At 40.8% G+C, this 10,151-nt stretch overlaps 1 protein-coding gene across 1 annotated transcript in view; it reads left to right on the top strand.

Moving 5' to 3' along the window:
* The window catches only part of LOC307177410 (uncharacterized protein C17orf67 homolog), a gene marked incomplete at its 5' end in the record, with an annotated part of 34,801 nt that overhangs the window by 2,218 nt on the left and 22,432 nt on the right, over positions 1-10,151 (top strand). The window contains one exon of the mRNA XM_079904508.1: positions 9,486-9,586. Within this exon, the coding sequence (XP_079760634.1) occupies positions 9,486-9,586 (101 nt within the window). The remainder of the gene's footprint in view (positions 1-9,485; positions 9,587-10,151) is intronic.

Genomic DNA, 10,151 nt, shown 5'->3' with positions numbered 1-10,151 from the left:
AGTGAATCAGTTATACATATGTTCCCATATCTCTTCCCTCTTGTGTCTCCCTTCCTCCCACCCTCCCTATCCCACCCATCCAGGCGGTCACAAAGCACCGAGCTGATCTCCCTGTGCTATGCGGCTGCTTCCCACTAGCTATCTACCTTACATTTGGTAGTGTATATATGTCCATGCCTCTCTCTCACTTTGTCACAGCTCACCCTTCCCCCTCCGCATATCGTCAAGTCCATTCTCTAGTGGGTCTGTGTCTTTACTCCTGTCTTACCCCTAGGTTCTTCATGACATTTTTTTTCTTAAATTCCATATATATGTGTTAGCATATGGTATTTGTCTTTCTCTTTCGGACTTACTTCACTATGTATGACAGACTCTAGGTCCATCAACCTCACTACAAATAACTCAATTTCATTTCTTTTTATGGCTGAGTAATATTCCATTGTATATATGTGCCACATCTTCTTTATCCATTCATCCGATGATGGACACTTAGGTTGTTTCCATCTCCAGGCTATTGTAAATAGAGCTGCAATGAACATTTTGGTACATGACTCTTTTTGAATTATGGTTTTCTTAGGGTATATGCCCAGTAGTGGGATTGCTGGGTCATTTGGTAGTTCTATTTGTAGTTTTTTAAGGAACCTCCATACTGTTCTCCATAGTGGCTGTACCAATTCACATTCCCACCAGCAGTGCAAGAGTGTTCCCTTTTCTCCACACCCTCTCCAGCATTTATTGTTTCTAGATTTTTTGATGATGGCCATTCTGACTGGTGTAAGATGATATCTCATTGTAGTTTTGATTTGCATTTCTCTAATGATTAATGATGTTGAGCATTCTTTCATGTGTTTGTTGGCAGTCTGTATATCTTCTTTGGAGAAATGTCTATTTAGGTCTTCTGCCCATTTTTGGATTGGGTTGTTTGTTTTTTTGTTATTGAGCTGCATGAGCTGCTTATAAATTTTGGAGAATAATCCTTTGTCAGTTGCTTCATTTGCAAATATTTTCTCCCATTCTGAGGGTTGTCTTTTGGTCTTGTTTATGGTTTCCTTTGCTGTGCAAAAGCTTTGAATTTTCATTAGGTGCCATTTGTTTATTTTTGTTTTTACTTCCATTTCTCTAGGAGGTGGGTCAAAAAGGATCTTGCTGTGATTTATGTCATGTAGTGTTCTGCCTATGTTTTCCTCTAAGAGTTTATAGTTTCTGGCCTTACATTTAGGTCTTTAATCCATTTTGAGCTTATTTTTGAGTCCTTGCATGGTGTCTACAAATGTCTCTGTTCCACCCTCCATACCTGATTATTTATCTGCATGTAGAATTCCAAGTTGGAGATAATTTTCCTTCACATCATTAAAGACAGTTCTCCATTTCTGCTTGCTTTTAGTGTTGCTGTAGAGATGTCTGACGTTACTCTTATTCCTGATCCCAAGAATGCAAGTTGTTTTTGCTTTCCTGAAACTTGTAGAATCTTCGCTTTTTCTCCAGTGTTCTGAAATTTCACAAAGATGTGCCTTGGTGTGAGTCTGTTTTCATGTATTTTGCCAGGTTTTCTGGACCCTTTCAGTCTAGAAGCTCATGTCCTTCAGTTCTGGAATTACTTTGTTGATTTCCTCCTCTCTGTTTTCTGTGTTCTTTTTGAAACGTTTGTTACCTGGATGTTGGACCTCCTAGACCGTTCTCTCTCTTTTTATTTTTATTTAATTAATTTATTTGTTTAACATTTTTATTGGAGTATAATTGCTTTACAATATTGTGTTAGTTTCTGCTGTATAACAAAGTGAATCAGCTATATGCATACATATATCCCCATACCCCCTCCCTCTTCTCTCTCCTTTTAAAATAGACTTTATTTTTTAGAGCAGTTTTAGATTCACAGCAAAATGGAGCAGAAAGTACAGAAAAATTATCCACATCCTGAACCAGAGTGGCGTGTTTGCTACAGTCCATAAACCTACATTGACACAGCATCATCACCCAAAGTCCATAGTTTGCATTAGAGTTCACTCTTGGTGGTGTACATTCTGTGGGTTTGGACAAATGTGTAATGACATGTATCCACTATTATAGTGTCACACAGGATATTACAGTGCCCACAAATCATCTGGGTTCTGCTTATTCCTTTCTCCCCAGACCCTCACCCCTGGTAACCACTGACTTTTACTGTCTCCATAGGTTTACCTTATCATTGGACTCATACTGTGTGTAGCCTTTTCAGATTGGCTTCTTTCACTTAGGAACGTGCATTTAAGTTTCCTCCATGTCTTTTCATGGTTTGATAGCTCATTTCTTTTTAGTGCTGAATAATATTCCATTGTCTGGATGGACCACAGTTTATTTATCCATTTACCTCTGAAGGACATCTTGGTAGCTTCCAAGTTTTGGCAATTATGAGTAAAGCTCCTAGACACATCTGTGTACAGGTTTTTGTGTGGACATAAGTTTACAAATCCTTTGGATAAATGTCCTCTGTGTAAACATTTTTTTCTCAGTTTTTTTTTTAATCTCTCATTTTTGCTCTAATATTCTAAAAGATTTTCATAGCTTTATTTTTGCATCTTTTTATTGAGTTTTTAATTTCTAAGAACTTTTTTGTTGATTTGTTTTCTGAGTCTTACTTTTTTTATAGCATCCTATTCATGCTTCATGGGAGCAAAATTTTTCTCTCATCTCTCGGAGGATACTGTTAGATATTTTCTTCCTTCCTCTCCTTGCCTGATCTGTGATTGCCTCAAGTTGCTTTTTCCTGTAGTTTCTTTTGTCTTCATCTTCCGTGTCAGAGGCTTTCTCACATGTCTGATGATCCTCCCGGTGACTCTTAGGCACCTTGAGATTTGAGAACCGCTGCTAGAGTATCTCTTAATCCCTCAAGCTTGTCATCCCAACTGAAATCCCACAGAGAAAAACAACACATATTTCAGTATTTTTTTCTCCAGAAGAATTGGAGCTTTTCTCTTCCAGTTACAGCCTTAGCCATTTTCCTCGATGAAATATAACAGTAGCCTTAGAGGTGGTTTCACGAGTTATTCAGTCCATGCTCCATCCCTCTTGTGTTTATTTGTACCATCTTACATTCCTACACCTTTGCCAGTGCCATGATCATTCCCGTTTAGGCTGGAGAGAAGCCTGGCAATAGCTGTCAGGGACCTGGTGAGACCTTGGCCATCCTTACCTGCTGGGCAGATGTAAGTTGAGGCCAACGTCCTGGCCCAGAGCAAAAATTATAGCCTGCTTGGGGAAGCATGCAGCAGGCCAGAAAGGGCCCTGTCCAAGGCTAAACCGTCTTACCACTGTATTGCTGCTCCAGAGAGGAAGGTGTGTGTTTGTGTAGCAGGACTGAGGACACGTGAAAGGAAACTCAGGGCGTGGGGTGTAGAGACAGAGCAGGGGAAAGCAACTCACACTTAAAAGGGGCCATATTTTATTTTCTAATAAAGATGTATTTTTATTTCAACAGTATATAAAATTATCTTAAGATGTGTTTGGTTAATCTCGATATCATTTGGTCATTAAAAATTTTTTTACAGGCTTTCTATCATGTGTCTGAGAATGGGGAGGGTGTGCAAATATAAAGAAGAGTGATTTCACAGAGAAGGAGGAATAATAAAACAGTAATAGTTTCCAGGTATTAGTTACTATATCTGTCAAGTACTTTACATACACTTTCTCTTTTAAGTCTCAAAACACCTTAAGATGTAAGTTTTATTATAATAATAATTATTTTTTAATAGTGAGTAAACAGTGACTTGGATAGTAAAGAAATGTGCCCAATGTCACACAGCTTCAGTGTGGCACAGATAATAAGTTTCAGAGCCAGGATTCAAGCCCAGCTCTATTGATAACTCTGCAGCCCACAATCTGGACCATTATATCACTCAGCCCACACAGCAGATATTCATTCACTTTTGAATGAAGTATCTGGCAGGACCCTATTATTAACTTAGACCCCAAAGCACCCAGATTTGGACACACTGACCATCCCATTATACCCCCTGTATCAGTTATCTATTGTCAGAGTAGTGCTGTGTAACAAAGTGCTCCTAGCTCAGTGGCTTGAAATAATCATTTACTCTTAAGGGTCTGCAGGTTAATGGGAGGCTCTGCTACAGGTGGTGGTAGCTGGAGGTCAGCTGAGTGAGGCTGGACTGGCCTGGGTGGGTCTGCTGGAGGCTGTACATCTATGCAGACACTTTTCATGGGAGTTAATTCTGAGACCTAGCTTGAAGGATGGCAGCTGTCTGGGGGAAGCTCTTTTTGTAGCAATGGCTGCAAAATGCAAGAGGGTACCCCTAACTCTGCAAACACATTTCCTGCCTCTGTTTGTGTCATGTCTGCTACCATCCCATTGTCCAGAGCAAGTCACGTGGTTGGGCCCAAAGTTAAGGGGCAGGACTGCAAAGTCATATGGTGAAGAGCATAGATGTGCACTGGTGATGGTGAAGAACTGGTGCTAATAATTCAACCTGCCTAACCCAAACCTAACATCTGCCCACACAGTGTGCCTATAAATTAATGTGTGGGTAGGTACACATGAGATTTATGGAGGTACTGTTATGAATAGTATACAACAATTATATGTACATGGTAAAAATGTAGAGTTTATAGTCTAGTGGGAAAGGGAGCCAAAAAAACTAATAATAAAAAAGAAAACAACTGCAAAAAGGAATGTTAGAATTTATTTTATTGGCTCTGGGCCTAAAGAATGTGGACACGTTATAATTCTCTTGAGACAGATTCAGCAGCTTTCTATAGGGAAAAAAAAAAAAGATGTTCCCTTGTTTCTGAAGTTTCTTTAGCTCACAGAATTTGAAATCACTGTCTTATCCTATTGAAAGAGTATGCAGTGTGATGGTGTTGAGAACTTGATGGTGTCGGCTTTATCACTGATCTTTAAACATTTAAGGATTTCTTTTTAAAAGAGGTGGGAAACCCACATGAATGAAAATATCAGTTATGTCAGGATGCTGTGATATGGTGGTAGCACTCTTCCTTTATATATTCTTAAATGTTGTCAAATTGGTAATGTAGCTTTCCCATGTCTCAGTATCTGATGGGGACCTTCAGATCAATTAAAATCCTAGGAAAATAGTCTGAGGCACTGCAGTGCCACCTCTCTCCACCTCCAGTGGATTCCCTGGTATTCTTGGCAACTTCTGGAATGGTGAATGTTGGTGGCCTGAAGTGTCTTTCCCCTGACCTTTGTTGTCCCAGGTTCTTCTCTCTACTCTGCCACCTTGTGGATTTTTTGGGAATTGTGTCTTCTACTGTGAGCCCTGTTGACTCACCTAATTGATCTGGCTGACACTTTGCCTAGAAAGGAGCATAGGCAGGTAGAAGAGAATTCTCCCCACCAGAGTGACACTCACAATCAGGTTACCTTGCTCTTTCAGTTTTTCTATAGTTCCCCCTTTTGAGATGATATCTTCAGAGCCCACCTGAAAGGCATTTGAATGACCCTGCGACTATCACACCTGAGGGGCCCTCTCCACCTGAGACCTTGAACCAGCACCCCAGGGTGGGATACAGGCTTTCTCCAGTCTCACTTCTCCTGTCCACCCAAGTTTCCCTTTTCTTTCTCTCTCTCTCTCTCTCTTTTTTTTTAAATTAGAAAAGTAACATGGGACTTCCTTGGTGGTGCAGTGGTTAAGAATCCGCCTGCCAATGCAGGGGACACGGATTCAATCCCTGGTCTGGGAAGATCCTACATGCCACGGAGCAACTAAGCCCGTGTGCCACAGCTACTGAGCCTGCGCTCTTAAGGGCCCGCGAGCCACAACTACTGAAGCCCCCGTGGCTAGAGCCTGTGCTCCACAACAAGAGAAGCCACCACAATGAGAAGCCCGCGCACTGCAACTAAGAGTAGCCCCAGCTCGCCACAACTAGAGAAAGCCTGCGCGCAGCAACAAACACCCAACACAGCCAAAAACAAACAAACAAACAAATAAATAAATGGAGAATATTAGAAACAATATTAAAAAAAAAGTAACATAAGCTTACCTAGAGCTTACGGTCCAGTGGAGGAGACAGATTTTAAAAAGTAAACAAAGACAACATTTACCCATTACGGGGAGTGCTGTGAGGTAGAGAGTCATGGTGGTTGTGGGGTGGCAGGGAACCTTCATTAAGTATGCTGGTAAAGACAGGCTTGCTTGAGCAAGAGAAATGACAAATTGAAACCTTAAGACTGAGAAGAATCCAGTCATTAAAAGAGGGAGGAAGAGCATGTGCAAAGATCCTGGGCGGGAAAGAGCTTGTTAAATTGAAAGTAACGAAGTGTAGCTGGATTGGCATGAGCTGGAGGGGTGTGATTGGAGTGGGGTTGGAAAAAACCACAGTCCCAGGTAACACAGCGTCCTGTAGTGCACGGTAGGGTTTCTGATTCTGTTCTGAACCCAGTGGGAAGATAAAGAAAGACTCGTAAGCAGGGAAGTGATGAGGTCCAATTTATATTTTGTATTTCTGTTTTAAGAGGACCATCATTACTGCTGCATGGAGAATGGATTGAAGCAAACAGGGAGGGAAGCTGGGAGACCAGTTGGGAGCCTGGTGCAGGAGGCTGGGTGAGAAGTAGCAGTAGCCTAGACTCTGGTAGTGGCATGAGAGATGGAAGAATCTGGACCTACACTGTTCAGTGTGGTAGCCACTAGCCACATGTGGTTACTGAGCACTTGAAATGTGCAAGTCTAAAATACACACCAGGTTTCAAAGACGTGGTACAAAAAAAAAGAATGTAAAATATCTGCTTAGTACTTTATCTTGATTACATGTTGAAACAATATTTTGCGTATTTCGTTAAATAAAATATAATTTAAAAAATTTTACCTGTTTTTTTACTATTAAAAAATGTGGCTACTAGAAAAATTTAACTTATGTGGCTTGCATCCATAACTTACATTATGATTTTATTGGACAGTGCTGATTTAGACAGCAGTTACCAAATTAAAAAACGCTTTTGTACTGAATTTACATTGGATACATTAGACATTTCTAGCTAGGTATAAATATTTTTTCTGATCCATAGAAGATGTTTATTTGATATAACAAAACAATGCAGTTAGTGTCTGTTCCAACCACAAAGAACAAGAGGAATAAAAAACTTGACAATGCACATAAAAAACCAAGATGCTTCGTGTGACAAATGTATATTGCTAAAATAGTGCTCCTAAAATTTCGCAGTTATTGAAAACTGTATGAGAACAGAAGGATGTTAATAGCAACAGAGTACATAAAACCAAACATCTAATTTTGAGCAAATTAACATATGAGGCAACTTTGCTAACAATGCATGATTTCTTTTCCTTGATAACAGTCGGTTCAGACTATTTTTATACCAGCAGAATGGGCAGAACATTTAAGTTTAATATCAGTTACATATTAGCATAAACTTGGGCAACCACCGATAGGGGGTTGTTTTCTTTTGAGCTGGCAAAGTAACTACAGAAACATCAGATCATTTCTCTGAACTGAGAATTTTATCCCAATAAATGCCACATACCTTCCACACATATTTTTATAATATATTTAATAATTTATGTAATATGTATTGGTGATTTGAATTTAAAAAGACTTCAGCTTATTGAGATTTTATTATCTTTATAAAAATAAACTTAAGTGTGGAGTAAGGCTGCTTACAGTATTACTGACTTATTGCACAAGGCCCTTTTGGGGTATAATGGGAAGAGCTCCAAGCTTTAAAAACAGAAGAATTTGGCTCAACTTCAGCAAAATGTATGAACTTGGACATCATTTCACCTGTCTGAACCCCAATTCCTTACTTGTAAAATGAAGATGAGCCATGCATCTCATCCCTTATCCCTCATCCTTAATCACCCACGTGGTAGGTACTGTTATTTCCTTTGTACAGGAGAGGAAACTGAAGTTCAGAAAGGATAAGTGATTGACCGAAGTTTATGTTGCTAGAAAGAGGGGAAGCCTGGGCATGAACCCTGGTCTATCTGGCTTCAAGGTCAGCTGAAAAAAAATTTTTCCCCTCATTAGGCTCCTTGCTAATTTCCCTGCTAATTTCCGAAATTACTGGGGAGGTCAAAATGGATTGGTGAATGGGTTTTGGAAAAATGTCATAAAATATGTAAATGTGAGAGGTGATTAATTCTCAATGAAACAGTAGGAGCATGAACTGAAGCTACAGATAAACACAAACTACTCCATGATGTATATATAGACATATCTATTTAAATGAAATGGTTGTCATGTGTTGCTTTGTCAAATTCAAGCTCCAAAAGTTTGATGACAGAAGGATAATTTCCTTCCTCAGGATGAAAATTTATAGGAATTCAGAGGAAAATATTTTCGTGATCATACTGAAAATTTAGCGTCAGATGCGTTTAGCGTCATGCTGTGAGTGCTGTTAGTCAGAGCATAAACAGCCTTTGGGCCGGATGTGGCTCTCTTCAAGTAGGCTGGCTCTTTGACCGGGGGGATTCATTCTGCAACAGGCGGAGAGAGGGATCAAGGCAGGATGAAGAGGTTATTTGTGCTCGTGCTGTCTCTCACCTTACTGATTTTCTTCTCAGGTGAGCATTAACTCCCGAAACCTATTTCTGTGCTGACAAGATAAACTGAAATAAGTCTATCTTATATTTTTAAAGTATTTTTTCAAAATTTCAAGTAATATGTAATGTATAATAATTCAGTGCTTCTTTTTTTTTCTTCCTAAGAGCAGGCTCCCGGAATTGGTATAATTAGGGATAAATTATATTTTTAATCTTTAAACATATTGAACACTAATTCTCAAAAATGCTGATAAATCTTCAAGGATACTGTCTTTCAGAGTTTATCTGAGATCATCAGAATTTGGTATACTTTCGTTTTTCCTTTTTTTTTTTTTTTTGGCTACGCCGCGTGGCTTGTGGGATTTTAGTTCCCTGACCAGGGATTGAACTCAGGCCCACTGCAGTGAAAGCAGGAGTCCTAATCACTGGACCGCCAGAGAATTCCCTTGATATACTTTTATTATAATAGTATCTTTTAGAATTTGTGTGTGATTATCAAAACTTGACTTACTTTAGTTATAATATTTTCTTTGAGGGATCGTGGGTGCTTATCAAGTTTAATATAATCTTATTGTCATGGGGGAATTTTCTAATAACAACTTAAACTTGATTTAGTGTATTGAGGATTTAAAAGAATCCCACCAAAGCAACCCTGAGGGACAATAAACACACTGACCAGTGAACTGAAGAAAATATGTTTAAAGAAACATGTTCATTAAATTAACAGCCTTTTAGAGGAATGAGCCATGGCGGCAGCAGGTAAATATGCTTTTACTCTGAGTTAACCATGTTAGAAACAATTAAAAATTCCCCTCTGAGCCCTCTGGAACGCCTCGTCCTTTGGGGCAGGTCCCTTTGAAAGAACTTTTGTGTGTTGACCCAAATTGGACTTGCAAATGCTTCGCCTTGGAAGGTGAGACAGAGCGTGGATGCGTGTGTCTGAGGGTCCCTAAGGTCCCTTCCTGACTTTTTCAGGGGCCTCCCCGATTCTGACGGAAAAGGAGGCCAAACAGGTCCTGAGATCCCGGCGCCAGGACAGGCCGAGCAAACCCGGGTTCCCTGATGAGCCCATGAGGGTGAGTTCCGGGCTCTGGCTCTTTGAAGGGAGAGGGAGATCATTTGAATGCTTGTTCATTATGAACCCAAATGAGGTGCTGGTCCCAGCCCAGCATGGGTGCTAGATGGAGGTTCTGTGGAGTCCCAGGTGTAAGGTGATCTCACCTTTTCTTCTCCGGAGGTGCCAGCTCTGCTCCCCTACTGTTCGAACAGTATTTAAAGTGGAAACAGTGGGGCCGATGGTGGGAGTCCAGAATCCCGCGTGGGCGGCTGGGTGGCTCCCCTGAATGGGATGCTAGGGAGCTGTGCCCTGAGGCTGGTGCCAACCCCATCTTCTCCCTCTTCCCTTGGGTGCCGGGCAAGCTGGAACAGCATCCCCGGCTAGTGATGCTCTGTCTGGTTAGGCAGAATCTCTGCCCCTGCTGCCACCAGGTTCCACCCTCGCCTTGTGCCTCTGATTTTGGTCTTTGGCCTCAGCTCTGCCCTGTAGGTTTGTGGCATCCACCTAGTCTTTCTGAACCAGAGTACCCTCTGCTGCCTTCACTCTGTGACTTGTGGTGGGTGCTACTAGGCCCTGCCACCCTG

The sequence above is a fragment of the Stenella coeruleoalba genome (genome assembly GCF_951394435.1).
Source record: "Stenella coeruleoalba genome assembly, chromosome: 19".
NCBI lineage: Eukaryota > Metazoa > Chordata > Mammalia > Artiodactyla > Delphinidae > Stenella > Stenella coeruleoalba.
This window is presented reverse-complemented; position numbering and strand designations above follow the sequence as displayed.